Source organism: Stegodyphus dumicola, chromosome 6 (assembly GCF_044657685.1).
Source record: "Stegodyphus dumicola isolate Sdum_Otavi_A_Nest chromosome 6, ASM4465768v1".
NCBI classification, from domain to species: Eukaryota; Metazoa; Arthropoda; class Arachnida; order Araneae; family Eresidae; genus Stegodyphus; species Stegodyphus dumicola.
Genome location: NC_140773.1, coordinates 148,188,586 through 148,214,670, shown reverse-complemented (window position 1 = coordinate 148,214,670; position 26,085 = coordinate 148,188,586). Strand labels below are relative to the sequence as shown.

Sequence of the window (26,085 nt, the reverse complement as noted above, 5' to 3'; positions counted from 1 at the left end):
AACACTCGATTGAAAAAAGAAACCACATAAGAACATTCAAACCGCAACAGAATTAACAAGGAATAAATAAATAAAATAAAAATAATGAAAGCTTTTAGATTTTACATTACGCCCAAAGGGCGTTTTTTTTTTTTAACATTTTGTGTGTTACATTTCTTTATCATATAATGTTCTTTACACTTAAACCATAAAATTGAGTTCAACAGTAATATCGAAAAATAATTTTAAAATGAGCATATCTTTAGAATTTCTGATACACAGTTTTGCGCTCTTGCACGTAAAAAAATTTTTTTTTTTTTTTTTCGTACTGTGTTGCAGTTGCTCGCTTTGAAATCTTTGAGTTTGCTAATAAAAATTTCGTTCAAGTTTTACAAAATATCAATCAGATAATAAAAAAATTCCAAGTTTGGGCTTCCAGATGCCCATATTAGGTTGGAAACGTATGTTATTCAAAATTTGATGGCTCTAGGTACCGTTGTTTTATCACAATGCGAGAAACATTTATGCAGATTTTTCAATATTTAATTTCTTTAAATATAATACAGGGCGATAACATTTAGTGGCAACAGAACAACAACACAGCTTCAAAACATCGGGTTAGCCATGTTGGCGCGTTTATTGCCCATTGAAAAACAATCGCCAAGCAGTGGGCTAAACCGCATTTTAACCAAATAACCTATATCCCTTAATACAAATATTAATTATTCTAATTAAAAAAATTAACCAACTTTTCGTTGAAGAAAAAATATCATGCAAAACTTTTCAGTATCTTACAAACAGGGAAATAAGAAAAAAAAATAATATGAAAGCAGCTCAAAAAACATAAAATTCTGCGCAGAATTTTACTCTTCAGAACAACTTTATCAAAGAAAAAATCAATAAAAATGTATTATATATATACAAAAATGACAATGAAATATGCCAATCTCTTAAAAACAGTGACATAAGAAATACGATGAAACATTGTTGCCAAACCCATATTTCTAAATGAATGTAACTATTCAAAATGATGCGATTTCATCAAAAATCTATCAACAACAATAAGACAGGAAAATTGTTGCCAAAATCAAATTTTTAAAGTTGTGAGAAGTGTACTCGGAAGCTTCATTTAATTTTTTTTAAAAAATACAAAATATTATTATTTTTCCAAAATTCTTTTTGTAAATGCAGTCGCAAGGATGCAAGTTTAACGTGTCTAAAAATCGAAGAAAAATAAACTGTACATTTTTAAAAATAAACTTTTTTAGAAAAAAATCCCTTTGAAAAGGTGTTAAGCTCCCTTTGTTAAATAAATTCGTATTTAATCGATTTACTGAAACACAAAAATTATTTTAAGTTCGTAAAATAGCTAAGTGCCTACGTTTCATGACGATGTGAAAATGAAGTGTGTAGAGTAAAATCTCGCTTTCCTATAGCCCATTATGTCTCAAAATGACGCGATGTCGTCACAAAACATAAAATAAAAAAAATCGAATTCGAATTTCGAAAAAATCGCTTCGAGGTGCACTGACTCTTGTCTAGATGCACCTATGTACCAAATTTCGTAGCCGTGTGTCTATTAGCTTACGCGCAGCTCGAACGAAAGACACACACACACAGAGACAGACTCTTTCTTTTATTATATGTAGAGATTTATGAATTGATGATACAATGTAGCTCCAAATATATGGATTGCAAGCACAAACAATAGTCCTTCCGAAAATTTCGGAAAATTGACTGTGTCCTTTGAATTGCCAAACATGTTATTTACTACAATGTATAGAAGCAAATTTTATTTTATTTTTTTATGCAGTTTGCTCGGCATATTTTATTTCAACAAAACTCACGCAATTGAAAATGTACACAAAACTTTATTTCTTTTTTTTATTTATTAGAACAAGAAAACTTGGTTTAAATTTACTTCCGAAAATTATAAAAATAATGAATTTTATTTAAAAGAAATCACTGAATGCTTGCATTTAGGAACGAAAATTAGCAATTTCTTTAAAAAGCTGTTAATTTCCAGAAAAAGTCTGTAAATGAAAATATATATTGATAATACATAAACTAATATGAAAATTAAAAATTAAATAAAAACATTTACAATGCATTTTAATACAAACTTGAAACGGTGTGAGATAAGTAGCAGTAAATTCAGGTAAATAAATTCGAACATATTTAGAATGAAATGAATGTCTTTGTCCGATGGGGAGGGAATTAGTTTTTATCCTCACTTCATGAAAAGTATTTCCTACCACGTTTTAATGGTTTTAGAAATAAATTGTTTTCTAGTTGTTACAGAAAAGAAAATAAATTTTACTTCCAGTCTCAATCACTGCACTATGTACAAATTATTTTTGACAGTCATCCTATTCATAGCTAAAATTACCTCATCGCATATTCAAGGGTTAAAAAATTGCAAATGAAATCGTAGCACGATGACCGAACTTCGCAGCAGCTATTTCAAGGCCGTCTCCGAAAACAAACACAGAACTCCACACGAGTCTAGTCACGTGGTTTCAAAATAAAAAGGTCAGGACATAGGTCCCCATGAGATGGGAGAAGAACATTAGTTCCTGCCGCCGGAACGTGTTTCTATCCTTTATCTTGCTGTTCTTCTGAAACCATTAACTGTATTATGATCAGCTGCATCCGTTCAAAAGACGACAGATTAGACGGTGCAAGCGGACAGGCTGATGTCAAAGAATTTCTTTTTGTGACTGCAAGCTGCAAGTCTTTCTTAACTCTGCTTTAATGAAACATTTGTTTTAGTTGACTGAAATATTCTGAATACTGTTCCCTGAGAAAACTGAGCTTCTTAATTCACGGATTCCTCTTTGTTGCCGTACAAAGGTAAGTTAAAACGTTTCTTATTAAAATTTAATTTTGATTTAATTAGAAAATTAAATACTTAAATTTAATAAAATACGATTTTCTTTCTTTTGAATATATTCATTTAATATTCAGAATTAATATTCATTTTTTAAATTATTAACGAATTCAGAGTTTTAAGAGAACAACAAAATATTTTGAATAAACTGAAACTTAAAAGGGTTTTTTTACTAAATACTAATTAAATCTGTTACAAAAGATAAGTTTAAGAGCATTTTTCTGAAATATATTTTTACTTTATTTCACTTCTTAAGAGGCTTCATTTAAAAAAGGAAAGTATTTAATGGTTGCAATCCTAATAACATTAATTTAAACTATATACTATACAACCACATAAACCTTCATGTTTGTTACATGAATCAATGCACATTCTTTCTTCGTAATAGATATAAGTAAAATATTTTAAGAATCAATTATAGATGATGAAAAGAAAACATTCAGATCTTAAGAGGAAATGTTTTTATCGTATGCATGTATGGTTACACACTGTGGAACTTTCTAGTTTAAATTCTCCCTTTAATGGAAACTTTCCTGCATAGCTGTGATGTATGGAGGAAAACACGTAGGCGATAGAATATTTAATAGGCAAAGTCTTCAAAACAAAACAAAATATTCACTTTTTCAAATAATAAAATAAAGAAGAAAATTTAAAAGCCTATAATTTAACTAATGAAATAAATTATTCATAACAGAAGCAGAAAGAACTTTCGTAATATTTTACTGTTAGTTATTCTAAATGTTTCTCTACATGAAGCCAATAACATTTTTTATTAATCTTTCGTTTTATTAATAGATCATATAAAAATTATTATTTGAGGAGTGTTTTTAATTTGAGAAATTTTTGAAATAAAGAACAAAATTTTGACTTCAAGTTTTCAAAATTTGAGATCTGAAATATTTTAAAACAATTAAAAAGTATGAAAATTTGTGGGTAAATTGAGGTCGTTTAATTCCCACCTGTTATTTTACCTGTATTTTTATAACTGATTGTCAAACTAAAAGCTTTTATTCTTAAAGACTTTGCAATTTAATCTAATTAAATAAACGGAAAAAAGCCATAAACCATACCTAAATTGCTTATTGATGCCATTAAAATTGAACATAATTATGTTGCACAAATGCTTCATTGCTGTTTTAATGTTGGACACATCCTTACAGGAGTCTTTCCAAAACTTCTGAACTATTACAGTATTCAAACATTTATATATCATCCAATCGTCTGGGCAAGTATTCTCACCGCGATTAACATGAGGTGTTTAATTCACCTTCCATAAGGATTCATATATTGATGTGGTGTATTTAGTTATGGCAAAGTACACTAGGGCTATCTGCCTAACGGGAGGGATGCCTTCGTGAAGGACTTTCTAAGGGAAACTGGCTCGTATACACGTTACACATGGGGAAAACCACGAAAACGCCCATGCAGCCAGCCCGTTCGGACTTTGGACTTCGGACCGAACTACCAGTGTTCAGCGACTTTACCGCTCGGCCGCTGGTGGGCCGGATTCATATATAGTTGATTTCTCAAAGTGCTGCCATTCCACAAAGTATAAGAAATTCAATTTAGATTTCAAATTTATTCAGTCTTTAATTCCTTGAGAAAGTGGCTGATTTTTAATAAAAACTCAACCTTCTTAATAATTTAAATATTCATATTATTTTTAATAGCATACCTAGCTGATATAAATTAAATTCGAATTAGGTTCAGATAATCATTTTTTGAACATTTACAAAACTATCATAGTTTATAAAACAGCATTTTAACTCCACATTTTGTGCAAATGGTGCAGAATCGAAAGAAGAATATACTACTTGTTATCACACCGTTCACAGCTTGACCATTCGTGGTTCGATATCACACTACTGATGGTTCTTTCCAAGAACAATGACACGATACGTCCCAGCTCCAGTTTTTCCTAACTGAAAAATTAAAAGAATACGATATAGAAATTCGAACTCTAAAATACATTTTTAAGAATAAGGAGACTATTTTCAATTTGAAAAAATTTACTTTTTAAATAAAAATTTTGTAATTATATTAAATGGCAAAAAGTTTTAAAGGATATACTTTTCAATGCTGATTTGATTTATAACTTATTATAACAAAATTAAATTTAGTTTGTATTCCGCTGGAAATTATTTTATTATTATTGGAATGATCAATTTTATTATTACTGTAATCAACACATCTTTCACCAAAAATGAAACCAGAAAATAAGAGGGAAAGGAAGATGCATTTTTTAAATGGAAGTTGAAAGTTGTAAAGTGTGGAACCGCCTTTTACCGCGACAATACGCCCTATCATTAGGCAGGAACTTCTTGTCATGCAGCCACTATGTCGAAATATTAGAATATTTTGTCAAGGTCGTTAATGAAGAGCTTTTGTTATGGAAATATGGACACAGTTTTTAAATACTTATGGTTGCACATATTTGTAAATATATGTATTAAGACTCTTATTACCACGTGCGTGACCCAAACGCTAGTTCTAGAAATTTTTTAACAAGTGGCCATTTTTTACAGCCTATGCGTCACACTTTAATTTTATCTCTGAAGCAATATGGCTGAGCATTTATTATACTCTGCATATTAAAATGTGTGCGAAGGTAAATTTTGCGGCAGTTTTGATGTGCAACTGGAAATATGTTAATCAGATATAACTATTGTTAAGGGGAAAGAAACTATTGAAACGTTGTTTTATACAGGTATATCTATACTCTAATGAAAACACCCGCGATATATATGCATTAATTCAACATATAGAAACCTGGCTGAAAATAACAAATAATTTTACGATGTAAAATAAAAGACAATTTTATTAATAAAAAATATATGCATGTTTTGTATACTAAAGTGAATGTAAGTACTTTATAACTTTTGCCCCTCCGAAAAGAATGTAAGGTTAGGAATTTAATTTTCACTTCAGCGTTATAATGCCGAAATGAAAAGTAATTTCTTTTCTCACGATATTAAAAAAAGAGAAAGCCTGCAGATTAATAAAAAAACAGAATTTTAATCTTTTATCATTTACAGTATTTTATAGTTCGTATTAATATTAAGCCAAAAGTAAAATTAGCAATTATTTTAAAGATGAAATGAAGTCCTCTTTCTGAATGTTACATAATATATAACTTGAATCTTGCGCAGACAGTACTTGCAATGAAATTTTTATTTAAGACAAAATTGTAGAAACCTAAGCGTCAAAAAATATTTGAAATTACTTATTTAAAGCAAAATTGCAGATATTAAATGTATATGCTTTGCTCTGTTATCAGAGGACGCTCGTACATTCTGTAAAATTCAAGCATTTCTTTGATATCTGCAGCAAATATTGAAAGTCTTATGACCAAGATTCTCATCGGAATCAAGAGAATTCTCATATGTTATGCATTTAAGATGCCTACATAAAACGAAATCCGGAGATAAGATGAACTTAGGAGATTCACTAGCGGTCTACTTCAGCTAATTCTTTGGTTAGAAAATATCGCCTTCAAGTACTTATCTATCCGGCTGCTGAAACAGACTAGCTCTCCGTCATGCTGTAGCCGCATTTCACGGCGCTCAGCTGATTCTACATGCTTCGTCAACTCAGCCAAGGCTAGTTGATAGAAAATATATATCTTCTCACCCAGACATTCTGGCAAAAGATACGAGTCAACTAAGTTGTTATGAATGATACGCGGCCAGACGTTTACCGAGAACCATATCTGCTAGAAATTTTGCAATATTGTATGATCTATCTCTACTTGTTCACACACACAAACTTAGATCCTACAATGAACCTGGCGAATTCTCGCACAGGCGTGAATTAAATACCAGCACAGAGGAAGGGTGCAAAATAACCCTTTATTAAATCAAACTAATTAACAGAAAGCACGGACTTCGTGCATTACAAAACACCGTTCACTTGCGTCGGTAACTAAACGTAGACTAGAAAACAAATTAAATCTGAAAAATAAACGAATGCAAGAACGCGTTTCAAAATTACTCCTAGAGATCGACTCACAGAAATCTAACCGGCGTGATACTAAACTGATAAGGCCAAAAGGCTTACTAGCGTGACCGCGAAATAACAACGAAACGTGCGCTAGGCTAGCAAAACACGCTCTGATTAAATTGAGATAATCATACATTTAAATAGCACTTCACTTAACTTTAAATTTACATCCTGGCGGGAGAAGGTGAGGGAAAGTTTGAGAAGTTGAGAACAGGAAAACTTAAATTAAATTTGCTATGCAAAATAAGAAAAACCCTACAATATTACATGTGGATTTTCGCTGGCCCATACACATTCATTGTGGTTATTAAATATATCTTCAGTAGTGAACATGGCTTCATCAGTGAGTAGCATATGTGCCGGCAGCTCGAGTCCTGTAGCAGAATTCTGTAGAAACCAACAAGCCTATTTAACATGTTCAGAAAAATAAATCAAAAGGTCCGAAAACTTACATTTTCTGCATATGTAATGCAGATAATCGTTAGGGCATACCGTTGTACATGTTACGTCTATGCCACGACATACTGCCTCTCATATTAGTTTTAAGATAATATTTTATTTGACGTAGAATTGTCTTTAATGTAACCGATATTCTGACCTTCTTCCCAGACTTGTATTTTGCATGATGGTAATGAAGAATATCTTCTGTGGCAGCTGGTAATGCAAGCGAAAACGTATTCTGCTGCCAAGTGTATGTATCTTGAGAAAAAATATTCTGTCTTAGTGAAATATTTCTTCTTACCTTTCATTACCATTACCGTAAACACAATACATGCCTGTCTTCTCCTCATTTGTATACATATCCAATTTAAACCGCTAATGACGATTCTTTCGATGTACCGTTGTTACACTCATGCTTGGAAATTCCAGACACTTTTGAGCTACGAAAGCAGGCGTGTGTTAAGGAACAGAAAGCGCCCTTGTATACCTACCCCGCTTAGCATGTGATCGTGCGGTGAAAAGTGCTGTCTTCGGTAGGTTCATTCACTTCTTAAACTTTATTCCAGTAGTTATAAGGCATTTTTAGCATTTATTAACAGAAAAATGCTAAGAATTATAGTAATTCAATAGTCAAAATGGGCAACATTCAATGACTTGAAGCAATTTTATGTGAAAAAATAATGGCCAGGTCTTGAATTCTAGAAGCTGTACAAAACTAAACTTCCTCTGATAGAAAATTCGAAACTTTATCATATCAATAAATAGGCTGTGCGTTCCATGCAATGTGTTATTATTTTCCTGCTGTGAAAGATATGTTAAAGGCTTTAACTTGAAAGCTCAACGTAGAGTAAGTTTGCGCAAGTCGCACCTTTTAAGTATTAGGCGTAATATCAGGCCAACTGCGCTTCTTCCGGCAAAACGAGTTACCCCTCTAGCCAACCATGTAGTTTCACGTCGTGTTCGTCTCCCCGTAATATTTGTGAGGAAACCCGCTAAGAGAATATGATTCAGTGTTTAAAATGCAAAGAATGGATACACGAATTAAATGCTACAACTGATCAGAAAATAAAAAATTATCTTCGTGATCATTGTTGTAATTAATTGAGTAAGTAAATTAATCGAGAAAGTGGAAGTTTTATTATAACTGTCCAATTTTAAACGTAGTATGACTTAGGCTATTACGTGGTAAGACTTTGAATACTAAGTCGTGTTCGTAAATTCGTGGAATACTAAGTCGTATTCGTGTTCGTAAATTGTATTACAGTAAGACCCCGCTTAACGCTGTTTCGTTTAGCACTGTTTCGGCTTAGCGCTTTTTTATTTCAACCCGGGGATTCCACGAAATCGCTCGCAGCATACGGGGATTCCCCGAAATATTATGCAGCGATAGGTTTCAAATACATATCCGAAAGAGTGTACTTGTATTTCTTGTTTGGTGCGGTATTGTACAGACATATTTTGAAGGGGTAAATGTGGAAGATGTCGAAAAAATAATTCAAGAAGCAGCGGCTAGTCTTTCTAATGATGAGCTCAAGGGATTAACTGAACAAGAAGAAAACAAAAATGTTGACAGCAGTGATTCAGAAGAAGAGCAAAAAGAACTTTCGATGGCGTTTGTAAAAAGGAGTTTGTCTACCATAACTGAAATAATGGATCAATTCATTGAAAATGATCCAAATTTTGACAGGAGCTCAAAAGTAAGGCGTGGTGTTAGAGATGCTCTATCCGTTTATGAAGAACTTTTAAGAGAACAACGCAAAAGAAAAAGGCAAACAACATTAGATGCTTTTGTCACAAAAAGGCAGAACACTGAAAACGCGGAAGGCTAACTAAATATGACTGAGAATTTTATTTGTTTTTTTTTAAGAATATTCGTTTTGTTATTTATATTTTGTTTTTATTTTTGCAAGAAATAATAATGTGGTATTAATTTGGGCTTTAAGAAATAAATGTTTGTTTTTTTTAATAAAAATAAAACCATACTTTTTAAATTTAATACCTAACCAATTTCCTAGCCATCTTCCCCTAACCCCAATATTTACATGTAAAGATAGCCTCGTTTAGCGCTGTTTCGCATTACGCTCTACTTTGATGGAACGTATCCCCCGCGTTAAGCGGGGTCTTACTGTAATTTTATGCAAGAGAGTAGACTGTATGGAATTTCATTGTAATAAATATCAGCAACGATAACACAAGATACTGTTACGACACATAAATTAATTTTTTCATAAATCCTACGATTAATACTATTTTTTTAAGGTTTATGACTTGGGCAACCCTATTCTACGCAACTCTTCTTAGCATTTGTATACTTTTTACTAGCTGGATTATAGAAAACGTTTTTTTTTTTTTTTTCATTAAAACTGTCTTCTTATTCGTCCATATAAAAGTTTTAAATCAGAATATTTATATTGAAAGTCTACTCTAAAAGAATCATTTTTGAAATCTAAAATAAGTGTTTATGGCCCTACTTTCAAGATATATGTAATCTTGTTGACGTTTTAAAATACTCTGCGATTGCAATATTAGTAAAAATTTATTAATTTTATTATTTTAGTTTAGCTTTTAATTGATATTATTAGGAAACACGGGTGCAAAAAAAATAACAGTTTTTTTTTTTTTTTTTTTTTTTTTTTTTTTTTTTTTTTTTTTTTAAGACGAAAAGAAATGCATCTTTGCATTTGCTTCCTGGATACTTCAATGCACTTTTTCCTTCTGTCTCAGTAAGCAATATATTAGCTGTCCTGAAATTATGGCCATAAGTTAGCATTTACGCTATTAATTTTAAAGTTTTGTAGTTCGAGAACTAAACTTTTATATTCATTACAATCGTCTTTACTTTCTTTCCGTATTCAGTAATTTCATTTATTATCTGGGAATCTAAATCCACTTCTTCTTAAAAAGATTAAATGAAACAAAAGTGATACATTTATTTTTAAAAGGACTTATTATTTTTATCTTTTTCACCCAAACACTTAAAACAGAAAATGGTAGCGGAGGTCCACATGAAGCTTAGAAAATTTATGTGTGTTCGCTTCACAATTTTTAGTTTAAACTTCTCGCTCCGTAATATTTTTTTCAAAGTAGGTTCGAAAATTGCGTATTGTTTTATTATATACTTCAATTCTACCTATATTTTAGAGTTAAAATATACAAAAAATTTTTATAAAAGAGTTTTTTTCAATGTAGAATTAGATCATAAATAAAGGTTTTTGAAGAATAAACATATAAAAGTAAAATTTTGAAAATTAATCTTAGTTAAATTATGATTTACTTTACGAAATACAAAGGTAAAACTTATATACTACTGAAAATATGCAAAATACTTACAAAACATTTATTAAAAATCAAGTTTAGTATGATAGACTTCGAAACAAAGCTCCAAAATCCTACCTCTCAATCGTTGCTCCTAATTCGCGTTTCTTTGCTAATGTATTGGTCAGTTTAAGTTTTTTTTTTTTTTTTTTTTTTTTTTTTTTTTTTTTTTGAGCGACAAATAGCACACTATCTACGAGGCTCTTTCGTGATGGGATTTGAGGGTATATAGTTAGTAAAATGTCGAGCAGTAAGTCTTATGGGAATGAGAGTTGAACTACAGACATCTTTGAGCTTTGAAAAGAGCGGGTAATGCTTGTATATTTCACAGAAATATGGACATACTACGCCTTCTGTTAACCCAGATCTGAATAAACAATTAAACATCACAGAAATGCTGAAATGAAACCATAAGCGAGAAAAGAGCGGGTTGCACATTTAAACAGACGAAAAAAATGCATCCCCTCAGAAATTCCGGGCTGCGCAAATTCTGCCACTTCTTCTTTGCCCATGGAAATTGCGGGATACCCGCAACGAGAGGGTTAAAGACCGATACCAGAGACCTGCTAAGAGGTGGAAGACAACAGCTTTGCCACTACAGAAGTATTAACTTCACCAGTAATGTCTCTTCTCGACATTACAAAAGTCCTGATGCTTCAGAATTTCAGTGGTCTTCAGCGTGTCTATCATTAATGTTTCAAAGGATTTCCCCCTTCCTTACTGTGTGTCGTCGTGATGTAATTGGAAGCACGTCCGACTGGCAATAAAAAGATTCGGAGTTCGAATCCGGGCGAAGTACTGTACAATTTGGCATGCCGAATGACTCTACAAAGGTGCTAGATATCAAGACGATCATCAACCAATGAGACTATACTTGCATTTGAAAGCTTATTAACGCTGTGCAAATAATAATACATTCTTAAATTTCTGTTCATATTACTAATAATGTTATTAATAATAACCATTAAGTTTCCTAAAGATTATTAATAAAAATATTGCAATACTGCATTGCAGTTGTCATCGAGCTAGAAGAGGACACCAAAACATCAATTGCCTGATAGTTATGTTTGTTAAAGTAACTCTTTTAGTGTAGAGAAGCTTCCGTTCACAAACGTAATTCTTTCCTGAAGGCCGCTCGTAAACCCTGACAACTTACCTCATAGGAAGTAATGTAAAATAGATTAATGCGTTCCTAGATCGCAGATGATTTCTCATTTAAGCTTTACGACAGTACCTTAAGCACAAATTCATAGTCGAAAACCGACTGAAATTAGTACATATACAGGAAAACGGATACATACTGTATTAAACAGATAAAACAAGCGAAAACGTAATTTAATTTTATTGTATCTGTAAAAAGGAGAATGTAAAAGGAAGATGGCATAAGTGGAAAATGATGACGAAAATATTACTGTTTGGAAGAAAAGGAAGTTCTTCCATAAGAACATCAGATGACATTAGGGGGCACCTTCTTTCATCTTTTCTTTGTATCTAAGAGACCCTCGACTTTAATTGAGACTCATTGGGCCTTTGTTTAACTCAAAATTTTTGTTGCCTTTGTTTCAAAATGTTTCTAAACTACGATACCAGAGACCCGTTAAGATCAAGAGATAAACATGGCAAGATCATTAAAAATGCTTATGCTCTAGCCTGTGCTTCTGATATCATTACGTGGAAATTTTGTATCATACCCCATTCGCATAAATACCACAAATCAGATAACTAGGGCCATTTTTCTTTTTTATGTTTAAGTTGTAATTCTTTATTGTCGAACTCCATTTTATGGACATCTATTAACTTATCCCCTCCGCCCATGGTTTTGTATAGATACACCATATTATAGATAACAAAAAAAGGACATAAGTGCTCGGGAAGTCAATACCTGCAATCCAATCTGACCATAATTTCTTCCATCCCAGAATCATGGCCCTGTAAGTCACTTGCTGCTAGGCTTTGTTAGTGAGGGTTAAATAATAGAAAACACTAAAATGACATTTTCCAAAGAGCCTGAGTGTTAATTACGTGGCCTAGGTTGTCTAAAAAAATCATATGTCACTGACTTGAGTGTTCGTAACAGTAGACACAGTTAGTCATCCTAGGTATTTTTTTTATTACCTTTTCATAATTTGTTCGTGAACTAAATTGTTCGGGAAGTGAGATTTTCGCGATGGGAGGATCCACTGTATATCGATAATTTTTTATATGAATTAAGCTATTATGTAACTCAATAATAATTTGCAAAAATCATATTGCATAAAATAGAATTGAAAAATTAGTAATAAAACTTTAGTTTAAATACCCTAAATATGTTATATGCTAATAAGTTAAACTAAAGATAATGGGTATTATCTTTAAAATGTGGCTTTTCGCTACTATTTAATATGAAACCCACACGTCTACTGAGCCTGTTAATGGTTTCAAAACAAACGAAAATGTTAATGATTCTATTTCAAGAATCGTAAATGCGTACAAATGCTCGATTGAATTAAACAATGTCTGAGTATTTGTATATTTGAAGTTAAAAAAAATTATAAACATTAAATAACAAAAATAAACTATTTGTTAACTGAGAGTAAAATGCTTACACACTGATTACCGAAAATTGTTTAAAGCATTGAAATATAAATCTTTATGTTACAGAAGAAAAGAATGTGGGAGAAAATGAAAAAGCAACTGATATAACACACTCGAAGAAATTACATTTTAATAATAAAATTGCAGAAAAGCATAAGGAAGAAAACTGAGGTTCTCATTAATCCACTCGAATAATTTATCGCTTTCATTAAATATATTTAACATACCTTTCTATAAAAGAAAACAGCATTTCCCAAAAGCATTTTTTGCATTTTACTTATACCATCCTAACATGATATTTTAAATACAGAATTAAATACAGGAAACATACAACTACTTGTTTCTTAACTATTAACCAACTGTATTGGACAAAGCATCTCACTCCGAAACTACTTAGCATAATTTCAGTAAAGGGTAATATTGTGCTGTTAAGTTAATATCTTTTATGAGGTCATTAACTATCGTTTTATAGACGGTTCAATGATTGTGGGAAAACATTTCTTCTACAACTGTGAAAGAACAATGAAACGGAACAAAAAGATTCTTAGATTTACCGATTATATCAGTTAGATGCTCAATTTTTCTTTTCTTTCTTAATATCATCCTATAAGCAACTTAAGTATCGCTCTCAGTAAGGTAAACTCCGACAATTCTGATTTCGGTTATTACACTGATATTTTATTACCTAATCTTCAATAAGTATTACTTTGGGACTTTGTTCAAGCTATGTTTTGTTCCAGAAGTAAATTAAGAATAATTTTTTTAAATATATTGCGCAATGTTTTTTAAAGTATCAGTGCAAACGCTTATTATTATGCATGAGATACACTTGAAATTGAAAAAGAGATTATCAGCATTTTGCATCAAAATAAATTATTAACTTAAAAATTTAACAAACTTAATAAAATTCAATTTCTTTTATTCCATATATTTTGATTTAATATACTTAAGAAACATTATTTGAATATCAGCAAACATTACATATCTTTAGTCATTTTAAAAAACATTTTTTTTTTTTTTTTTTTTTTTTTTTTTTTTTTTTTTTTTTTTTTGCGAATACTTATGAAAAACATACCTGTCTAAGAAGGCCCAGCAACAAGACTGCGAATACTGGAAGTTAGAACCCTTTCAAATCCCAACAAACGAGTTATTTGCAAGCGAGGTTATGAGCAACGTTACTATGCACCAGTTTCCCTTATAAAGTACTCCACAAAGGCATCCTTCTTTAAGCCAATAATCTTAACATGCTTTGCCCAGTTCCATTTCAATCTCTCTAAGAAGAGGTTCTTTGCTCATTTTTAATAAAGATATAATTGTGGTGAAATATTCTGAAATTATGTTTCACTATTCATATATTAAGCATTTAAATCGCAAAATAAAAATCTACTAGCATTGCCACACAATTCATCATTTTATTTTATATTATAACATCATTAAAGTGCTGCTTTTGTATGTCAAAATAGTTCTCTAATTTGCTAGTTTCAAAGCAAGGAAAATTTCAACCTTTGTTTACAATTAGCAGTTTTTCCAGCATTATGGAAGAGAGCTCGGGTTGCTTTGATTCCTAAAACGTTAGATACAAGAACCCCTTATCTTGATAATATTAGATGCATTAGTCTTTTGCCTACTTTGGGAAAATGTCTTGGAACTCTCTTCATTAACAGAATAAATTGGTATTTGAGACAAAAATGCTTTTATAATGATTCTCAGTTCGGATTTACTCCTCGGAAGTCCGCTGAAGACGCCATTATTCGCCTTTGTAATATCTTGCAAAGAAAATGAAGTTTACTACACTCCTTATTTTCCTGGATTTCAAAGGAGCTTTTGATAATGCTTTGTGGCCATCTATTTTAAAAATTTTAAAAGATGCTGGTATGCCACATAATATCTATAACCTTCTTAAAAGCTTCTTGAACGAGAGGACTGCTGAGCTTCAGCTTGGGAACGAAGCTAAGGTTTATTCTCTAGAAAAAGGCTTTCCTCAAGGCTCTGTATCCGGACCTACTCTTTGGAACATAATCATAAATGATCTTTTAAGTCATCTCGACGGTTGTTTAAAAATTGCGTTTGCAGACGACTTACTATTAATTTTCCAAGGAAGGATTTTGAATAACATTCTTTTGAGAGCACAAGAAGTTCTAGATTTTGTCTCCAGTTGGGCGATTTCTCATAAACTCACTTTCAATCCTTCAAAAAGTAAAGCTATGCTTGTTCCCAGTACGTTTGATGAACAAAATATTGCTTCTTTGATGCTGGATAATTCTCCGTTGGAATTTGTAGAAAATGTTAAATATCTTGGTGTCATTCTTGACCAAAAATTAACATGGAAAAAGCACATTGAATTCCTTTCTGCTAAATGTGAAAAAATTATTAATAGCTTTCACCGAATTGCCAAAAATACTTTTGGAGTAAGCTACGATGTTGAGAAACTCATGTATAAGCAGTGTATTGTACCTTTCATTTCATACGGCTGTCGTGCTTGGGGACATGTTCTTGCCAAGAAGATTAACAAAAGAAATTTAAGAAAGATTCAATGGAGAATTCTTCTTCGTATTATTAGTGGTTATAGAACCTTAAGCTATGAGGCTACTTTTCTTCTTGCAGGAGTTCCGCCTATTGATTTTGAAATTGCATATAAGAATAATATTTTTGAGTCATTGGCAACTCATGCTTCGGAAAACTGTATTAATGGAATTGTCCCCTTCACTGATCTTCCTCATCCCGCTTCTTTAGAACCCATAAATTTCTGCGATTATAAAGAGACTGCTGAAATAAGTTTTCATATGGTTTTCTTTACAGATGGCAGCAAGATGAACAACAAGGTTGGCCTTGCATTTGTTCTTTTTGAAGGCCATTCCGAGATTTGTTTTCTTAGACACCGTATACGGAATGAATGTACAGTTTTTCAAGCAGAACTTCTGTGCATTTATCTTGCCGTCAAATGGATCCAAGATCATGGGACTACATCCTCAAGTACCTTATTTGTTATGATTCTCTTTCTTCTTTTCAACTTTTGAACAGTATTACCAGCTGCGATAAATTAGTTATCGAAACCCTAGTAACTGTTAGCTCACTTAGAATTAGAGGTATTGATATCTGCTTTGCTTATGTGCGTGCTCATCATGGTTTCTACGGAAATGAAAGAGCTGATTTCTTAGCTAAAGATGCCTTAAATTTACCCATTGATATCAACATTAGCATTCCAAAGAGTTATTGGAAGTCCTTTCATTATAAAAAGCTTTTAGCTATGTGGAATGAGGAATACATTTCATCTTGTAATGCTGAAGTCACCAAAACGTTCCTTCCTTCTATTTACCATAGACTGAACTCCGAGTCTTTCCTCTCGTTAAATTTTAAAGTGTCTCAGTTTTTATCTGGTCACGGTAAATTTGCAAGTTATCTGTTTCGTTTTAATCTACGATCAAACAATTTATGTGAATGTTCAAAAAGAGGTCCTCAGGATGTGGAACATTTGATTTTCTCGTGCCCTACATTTGATGGCCCTAGATTATGCTTACAGAACGATTTGAAAATGTTCGGAGTGACTTGGCCAGTGAACTTATCTGTTTTCGTGAAGTCCAGACTGCTGTTCTCTGCTTTTGTTCGCTTTATTTATGCATGTAATTTTCAATGTTTATTTATACATGTAACCTTTAATGTTCTAGTCAACTTACTTCTGTAAGCCCCGTGTTGTACATATGTGGTGCACGGGGAGTCTGTATGTTCTCAAAGGAAAAAAAAAAAAAAAAAAAAAAGCAAGGAAAATTGATACTGAATGGGAAAACGTTATAAAATGGTTTCATTTAACATGAAAATGATTTAAAAGGAGTTTGCAGGAAATTTATTTCATTCGAATTGAAATAGAACAAAGTAAAAACAAAAAGACGCAATAAATTATATAGGATTATTTAACAGGTAAATAAAATATCAAACTTTTGTACTACTTTCACATTTTTGTATTAAAAGTATAAGAAATAGAGTTTATTTTAAATACGCCCAGGTATTCTAGAGATATATGAGCTTACATAAACCAAACTATCTTTCTTATGCCTATAATTTAAGTATAAACTAAACTTCACCAAAAAATAGTATATGAAATTAAAAATTGCTTCGAAACTAATGGTTTGGCTAAAGATTTTTTTCTGATTTGCATGAAAACAAATTTAATAATATTTTTTCTGCAGAAATTTTTCATATTTATTTATTTTTGTAATAAAATGCTTTTTTTTAGGACGGCAGAATTTCTTTTCTTTCTTTTTTTTTAGGTTATTGAAGGCAAACTCTTGGATAACTCCTGGATAATCTGCAAGATCCATGAAATTATAAAAAGCATAACTGACACTTTAATAAATAATTACCAGAAAAATTCAAAAATTTTCACAAAACTTGTTTTAATAACTTGTTTTATTTTTAAAACGTGTCCCAAAATTTCATTCGCATATCTTAGTATACATTGATATAATTATTTTCAGCTATTTCCATTTATTATGGCATTTTGCGATAGATTTTGTTGGAGGTTGAAAACATTTAATAAAATTTTGCATAACTCTGTAAGAGACATTTGGAAGAATTTATCATTTTTATCCTCAAAACTGATGAAATATGCTGTAATTAAAACGAAGTAAGCAGTTGTGAACGAAAATAACCAAAATAATAATTCGACAAAACATATGTTAAAAATAATATCCTCATTTTTTATTTATATTCAGCACAAACAGGAAATATCCTAAACACAAAGGCTTTAAATTATAAAATTTACTTCAGGATATGGGCCTATATTGTAACAGACTGCAAGAGTTCATGCCGTGTCCAGCTTTAACTGTGAGCGAAAGGGTTATGCCAATATTTGCTGCATCATTTCTTGTTTGTCATTTACTTAAAATTTTCGATCTATATGTTGGCTTCATTGTATTCAAATGCTGAATTTTCATTACTTGTTTCGTGATAAAGTTTTCAATTATTTCAACTGCCAAAGAAAAGAAGGAAGGAATTATAAAGAAAAATTGTTAAATAATTTTAAAGAAATAATCCTGTATAAAATTCAGTGACATTTTAAGAAGTAACAATTACTCTGAATTCATGTAAAAAAATAAAATTAAAATAAAAAAAAAAAAAAAAAGCTCTGAAAGCATTCAGATTTTACATTACGCCCAAAGGGGCCTTTTTAAAAGTTTTGTGTACACCTTTATTTTCTAAACATCATGCATGTTCTTCGCACTTAAACCATAAAATTCAACTCAACAGCAATGTCGAAAAATAATTTTAAAATGAGCATATTTTTAGAACTTCCGATACACAGTCTGGCGCGCTGGAAATAAAAATGTTTTTTTGTTTTCGTACAGTGTTGCCATTGCCCGATTTGAAATCGTTGAGTTTGTTAATTAAAAATTCGTTAAAGTGTTACAAAATATGAAATCAATAATAAAACAAATTCCAAATTAAGGCTTCCAGTTGCCCATATTCGGTGAAGAATTACGTTATTCAAAATTGGATGGCTCTAGATACCGTTGTTTTATCACAATGCGATAAATATACATACATTTATGCAGATTCTTCATTATTTAATTTCTTTAAATATATTACAGAGCTCTAATATTTGATAGCAACAATTTGTAACGTGAACCAACATTTATAGTGAACTAACGCAAAATGCCAAAACGTAATCTCTACATATAATAAAAGAAAGATTCTGTGTGTCTTTCGTTCGTGCTGCGCGTAAGCTAATAGACCCAGGGCTACGAAATTCGGTATATAGGTGCATCTAGACAAGAGCCAGAGTATCTCGAAGCGATATTTTCAAAATTCAAGTCAGATTTTTTTAATTTTATCTTTTCGATTTTATCGCATCATTTTGAATAGTTTCATTCTTTTAGAAATGTGATTTTGTAACAGTTTTTCATTCAGTATTATACTGGACTGCTGACTTTTGAAAATCAGCACTGTTGCTACTTGGAAAAATAAGGGCGATAATTCTGTACAGTTTTTAAATTTAATGATTCTCTTGGATACTGGACGTTTGTTGAGAGAAGGCAAAGAGAAGTTGGTTAATTTATTTATTAGGATAATTAATATTTGTATTAAGTGATATTGCCTATTTCATTCTAATTTTTCTATATTTAATACATTTTTTTTTTAAATTTTTGTTTTTTTCTGATGTTGTTCTGCAGATAAAAATTCTGCGCAGTTTTTAAATGTAACGTTTGGTGTTCCCTTCAGGCATTTTTTTCGATACACTTAAAAGCCAGACGAAGGCTGGCCGCGTAGCTGCTAGTAGTAAATAAATGAGAGAAAACGAACAGCAAATTTCTTAAAAAATATGCATTTTGTGCATTCAGTTCTTTAACAGATGGTACTTTTCCATTAAAGCCACAGCATGCATATTCGGCACCCATATTGGCGCATTTTGTCTTATTTCTTTCCCTATATCTCTGAGTCGTTACTAGACAAAAAGTAACAATCGGGAAAGACATTAAAGAACATTCACTACCCGCGACAAAATTCTCGAAAACTATTGCTGGGAAAGAACACAGCCTACGAATTTTTTTTCTTTCTTATGAATAAGTTTTCATTGGTTTCTCCAATTTTCCTGAATCTACCGAATTTTTTTAAAGTTAGGACGAAATAACAAAGAGTTTGCGCTTTGGTTTGAAAAACGCAGATGACAACATAAATAAATGAATCATACGCCAGTGATGAAAGGAGTGAATTATCCAACTAATCGCTTTTTTGTTCGGATATCAGATTGCATTCTTCTAGACATGAGTAAACTCACATAACCACCTCAACTTTGAGTTATATTTTAATTTCATGAAGTGGGTATTCGAATACAGCCTTTCTTTGTGAAGAACATGTCTCTCTTGGAGGAATATTGTAGTCGCTTCTTCACCTCTTAGCAAATCCGAAGTAGAAATCTTGGCAAATCCCACTGCAATTAAAAAAAATTATTAGACGAAAAACGGGGATTGTTATCAAGATAATTAATTAGTAGAAAATATCCCCACCCCAAACAAGCAAACAATGCGTCAAGTGATATGGCTTTAACAGAAAAGTGTCAGGACATGTTATTATTGTTATACTTAAGAGTCATTTATTATATATATCTACTTTTTTTTTTTTTTTTTTTTTTCAGGTTGAAAAAAAAAATGGCATTTCTACATCTGTCTTCACTTTTCATCGCTGCATGGCTTCTTTGCTTAATAGTGGCGGCATCTGGTGACCAAATTCCAAATGAAATCATAAATTCTCATGCATTATTTAGCGAAAGCATACCAAAACAGTTAAAGGCAATGCACAGACAATCGAAGACCCTCAGCTTTGTTGACGTTATTATGTATGGACTGGCCGGCATTCCAGTCTATAAAGCTGTTGGTTTCTTACTGCCATTTTTGAAAGCTAAAAGACCTCAAGTTAAAGACGACCCGGGTCGAGTCTTAAATCGTCATCATCGAGGTAAACGAGATTTGGCATACGCTCAGCAGCTGTTGAATCTTTTAATATCTGTTGAAGTTGCTTTGGAAAAATACGGAATTACTGAGCCTCAATGTCAACTAAGAGCAACTTGTGAGATCCACAGAAAAAGTGCGAATGAAATTAGCTCAGGACTTTTTGAGAGAAATTTCATTAAGCTTGTTGGGTGAGAAATTTTTAATTTATTTGATTTCTAAAAATTACAAAATTTCATTATTACAAATTTCATTATTACATTTCATTTATTACAAAATTTCATTTAAAGTGTATTATTATGATATATGACAAGTGTAATTATTGTATAGAACACGCACTTGCAACTTTTATATTCTTTCTCCAGATGGCAGCATGAGCGTTTGTTGCTCCGAGCAAGAAAGAAACTAGTTGCCTAAATATAACTAATATTACAATTAAAAAATTGCCGTAACCCAAGGTCTCTTCTGCATGAAGATTGATTTTTACAAATGCTTTGAGTAAAATTATTTCTATTTTAACGTGTTTGCTGCAATATTGGGAATAAAAAATGAATAATTTTTTAACTGAACCCCCAAGGAAAGCCAAAGAACGATGGCGTAGTGGCTGTAGGGGAAGGAAAATTAGGAGGGAAGTTGAATATTAAAAATCTCGGTCAATTTTAATTCAGTCAAACTATCTAGATTTTATTTTTTTTGAATGGGTTATAATGTCCTTTTTGCATGGGATCATAAAATGTATTCGACAATGAAAGCTGTTTGGTGAATTATCACCGGGTAAGTACTACAAAGTCAGGAGAAGGATGTAAAGAACCCTTTATTAACTCAAAGTTCATAGACGGCATCAACTTGTGCTTACAAAAGCCAACACCTTTGGCTTAGCTTAAAAGGTAAGGAACAACTTAAAAGTAATGAAGATAAGTATAGCCTAATGGCTTCACGGGTTAATTATGGCGCAAGCTAGCTCTGACTCTAAAGTCGGCGTAAGCAAGGTTAATGGCAAGATTAGCTCAAACCCACAGAATTCTAATCCCTAGAGAATCAAGAGTTGACGTGGCCTTCATTCAGCCCACCTTCCAAAAATCTTCCCTTAAATACTAACTTCTTTATACCCCATTTGAATTCACGTGCGTTAGTCAGTTTGCATTCTGGCAAGAATGTGTGAGCAATAGGAAAGCTCCTTAAACATAAAATAATTGTTTAGTAAATTAAATAAATCTCTATAGAGTATAAGCTTTTACTAAATATAAACACATAGACTAAGAGAACGTATAAAAATTAGATCAAAAAACGTTTTGAAAATTGAATTTTTAAACTGAAGACCATGATATAAATATTTTTGTCATTTGAAACATTTTTGTATGTCTACGACAAATGGTTTTTAAAACACAGATCACATATATGGACAAGGTGTATCAAAAATAGATTTAAATTTTATAAAGCTATCTCAACCTTAGTCCTATGATTGTTTTCATAAAATTCTCTACGCCACGCCGAGAAACTTTAGAGCTACGTGTTTAAAAATCAATGTTTAAGAGATAAAATATGGACACTTTTTGAACTGCTTATATATGAAATGGAAAATAAGTGATTCTCAGCAACTTTATGATCACATTATAAGGACTAAATTTGCTCCTAAAAACTTAAACAAAGGGGAAAATGGGGAAAACATTTTGATTTTACTCCTGAAACTTTAATTGTCCTCATGTCTGTCGGTGTTTAACTGGAGACATGCCTTTTTTGCTTTCTTAATAGGCTTTTTCTTAACTTGTCAAATCTTCTTAGGATTCCCTTATTTAGAGACTAACTGCTTAGAAATTTAATGTAATTTGATAAACATCAGTTACAAAATCTGCTGCAGAAAGAAGAAATTAGTCTCCCACTAGATGGTTCGGGACTCGTAATGTAAAGAGAAAAGGAATTCCTTTTGTCCTTGGCCGGCGAATATGGGATTTTAATGGCTGGGCCTTTATGGCCGTTGAACTATTCAGAGAGTTTGAAATGTTAAGGAGCAGTATATAAAGGGAATAAAGTGGCATAAAAGCATCGCGTCACTGCGAGATACTTTTCTTCGTTAATTTATTATTATTGTTTATGATTATTAATATATGATTATGCTTTGATATAAGAATAATTTGTTTTTTTATTTACAAGTAAAACTGCGTCATTTGAAAGATATTGCTTTAAAAAAGGAGGCTGTTTGATGTTACTGAAATAACTCCTCATGAGTTTTGTGTAATTACTTCGCTGATTTCCAGTTTTCATTAACTTCTAAAACTTTAGAAAAACACTTCCCTTAGCGCAATGAAACGTACATAAAAAATAAAAAGACTGATTTTTTTACGAGATGTAATGGTGAATAATATAATGGCGAACTATAGCGGAGATTACGGTTGTCACCAATAATGAAATTGCTATGAGAAATCAATCGATATTATGATTTCATGTGTGACGTTTTCTTAATCTGCTGTGAAACAAAAAAGGTTTTCCAGTCTTGAACTTTCGTGGTTACAAACATGTATGAAACATCTAGGTATAACACAAAAGTAAAAACATTAGCTACTGATATAATATACATTAAAAAGAGAGGGATATATTAAATAGGGCGCTTTTTATCACCAATGGTAAGCTTTCTAATGAAATATGGCAAGATTAAAAAAATTTTTAATATCTCCAAACCAGAGTTGCTTTGCCAACTATAGTTACATTTGTGTAGATTCAATTTTATATACATCGATTTAGTAGATAATTTCATTAATGTTCATGTACCACTGCACAAGAAAAAGCATTTGCAGGTTTTTCGTGCATTTCTTTATTTCCAATAATTTTTGTCTTATCGAAAACATCAAGTTTTCGACAAAACTGCAATCTGCATTTATTTGAATTGTAATGTAATTTTGAGAGAGGCAAATTAAAAAAAAGCAATTAAGTTCAAATTAACTTCTAAATCATATAAAGGAAATAAAAAGTTTTTCGCCACCAAAGGTAAATTTTCCTTCAGGATTTGCCGCACACTGAGAAAATTTTTCTTTTGGCAACTTGAGGTCAATGAAATACCCGCGCAATGTTTTCTTTTGCCAAACATTGAAGTATGTCCTTAATTAACTAATTATAATCCAATTCTTTACAATTTATTTAAGTTATCTTTTATTGTACATGTTAACTTAAAAATTCTGTCAGTTTTTTTTTTCAAATAATATATCTATTTTTGAAAACCGCAAATTACGTCATTTTAATTTGCAGTCAAGTTGATTGCCAGAGTCTAAAAATTAGGGGACATTGGAGTATACTTTTATATAATCCAGCTTCCCCTAATTTTTAGACTTTATATAATCCAATGTCCCCTAATTAGAACTAAATAATAACTATATCATTATTTAGTTCTGTATATACATACAATATGATCTGAATATTGTTTCAAAGTTATGCAGCTGGGAATTCGAAATTTGCAATGAAAGAGGATATTAAAGTAAAAATCTGATTTCTGACAGTTTAAAAGGTTATTTCCCAAGGTAAAGAAATATTTGGAATGAAATTAAAGAATATGAAATTGAAAATTGCAGTTGATGAAGCAATGAAGGAATAGAAGAAATTCGCTCCTCATCAACTGAAAAAAGACTCTGAAAATTAAATCCTTATGCTTTTTTCAAATAATGAACGAAAAAAATTATAATTAGGGGATTATAAAGAAAAACCGGTAAAATTCTAGTGCAGGATAAGACGGGGCAAACTATAGTATCATTATTCCAAAATGAATTTAGGCAGATGAAAAGTTTGAAGTGTTTTTATTACTGAGAGGAAAGGCTCCAAACGTCTGGTGATCGTCTGAACGACGAAAAAGAAAAAGATTAAAAGGAAGAAGGATTAAAAGATACAGAGGATTTTTAAAGAAGTTTGAATCTTATTTATATTATTTGCAAGTAAAAACTACAAAAACCGTGCAGCCAGATCTTTCCCCGGAATTTGAGCTTCTGTCATAACCATATCATACAATGGTTTTACTTTTCAGTTGCTGGTGGTTTGTCAGCTTTGAAAAGGGTGAATTGCAGCTGATGAGAAAAATAGATTGCAGCTTTGATAGTTTTTTAACTGTACGCATCTATGCTATACATGTAATATATAATCACGGTATTTATTACCACATATATAAGTTTGCATAGTGCCCAAATTATTATAATAAGAGACATCTTTCTGCATTCAGATATGTGACTTCCAGAAATTTTCCTAATCTGTCTGAATTTTTCAAAGATTAAATTTCTATTAGTTTTCTTTATCCTTTCAAGCTGTTGGGTACTGGCAGCCAAAATATGCATCTTTCATTTTTTATTTCTTCTTTTATAATTTTATATTTTCATTTGTGCGAATCGATTAGGTATAACATTATTAACTATTGGAAAATTAAATGTTAATTTGTATGATTCTTTCCAGAGAGATGCGACGAGAAATCCAAAATCCAAGGGTGGTTCCACTAGCCAAGTACGTGTTTGAATATTATGAAGAAGCTGCAATTCGGGGAGAGCAGCAATGCAACTGCGGAGAAATGTACCCCAGGTGCTTGTACTCTCTGGACTATTTCATGAAGCGAACGAAGGGAAAAAGAACGCAGGGGCAAAGCACGAAATGGAAAACCTACTGATATAAAAACGGGCTTTTATAACCCAACGCAAAACTGGACGTTTTTAACTTTATTTCATATCATCTGTCTATCGTCGAACACATTTTTAAGAAGTTCGTGTCTACACGACAGCTTAATTTAAATTTTCTAAAACTCTCTCAAGTTAGGAGCAATTTTCACGTAGGATGCACGTAATGAACACCACGTATATAAGTAAATGATCAAAAGCGAATTTTGACTTAGGTAAGAAAAATTGCCTTTAGAATTATATTGACTATATTCTTAATATTCAAATATTAATCCTTTCTCCACTTAGCTTTCCCGTTATCTGTTTGAATTTAGTGAATGAATCTGTTTGAATATAGTCGTATTTATTTCATTTAAGGGCTTATAAGCATTTAGGAAATATTTTGTTCCAAAACTGGAACACTTTCAATTATATAACGTTGTGGCGCTCATGTTATTTTAATTCAGTTAATGTATTTCGGAAGTAAATTAACCAAAATTCTTTCCCTCGAAATTGCTTCGATGCAGACAGGCGCATTTGCCAAATTTTTTAGAATTCAAAAGGATTTTGCGATCTGATATCAGGGTTATGTTCCCTAAATATGCCATTTTTGTGTGTTGTTGTGTTTATTTATTTATTAACTTATTCTTATTTTACATGGTTTTTTTTATTGTAAATAAATATTTTTACTAATTTTAATGAATATGTGTTGTCTTCCGTTGGCGTTGCTTTCCAACAGCATTTTATTCTGCCAGCAGAATATATATTTATGATAGATATACATTACAGTTGCTTATTACATTCCCTAAATAGTTTCTTTAAATTT

At 31.5% G+C, this 26,085-nt stretch overlaps 1 protein-coding gene across 1 annotated transcript; it reads left to right on the top strand.

Moving 5' to 3' along the window:
- Positions 1 to 2,538: 2,538 nt before the first annotated feature.
- LOC118181029 (uncharacterized) lies at positions 2,539 to 25,958 on the top strand. The gene is made up of 3 exons (XM_035350108.2): positions 2,539 to 2,832; positions 20,328 to 20,831; positions 25,066 to 25,958. Exons 2-3 carry the CDS (start codon positions 20,341 to 20,343, stop codon positions 25,271 to 25,273), a joined length of 699 nt encoding a protein of 232 aa, XP_035205999.2. The 5' UTR covers positions 2,539 to 2,832; positions 20,328 to 20,340; the 3' UTR covers positions 25,274 to 25,958.
- Positions 25,959 to 26,085: the final 127 nt, after the last annotated feature.

Bases quoted from the DNA above. Each gene is read 5' to 3' on its own strand.
- LOC118181029 (XM_035350108.2), top strand. From the start codon at position 20,341: ATGGCATTTCTACATCTGTCTTCACTTTTCATCGCTGCATGGCTTCTT. The intron at 20,832-25,065 runs GTGAGAAATTTT...GATTCTTTCCAG, and splicing joins AATTTCATTAAGCTTGTTGG to AGAGATGCGACGAGAAATCC.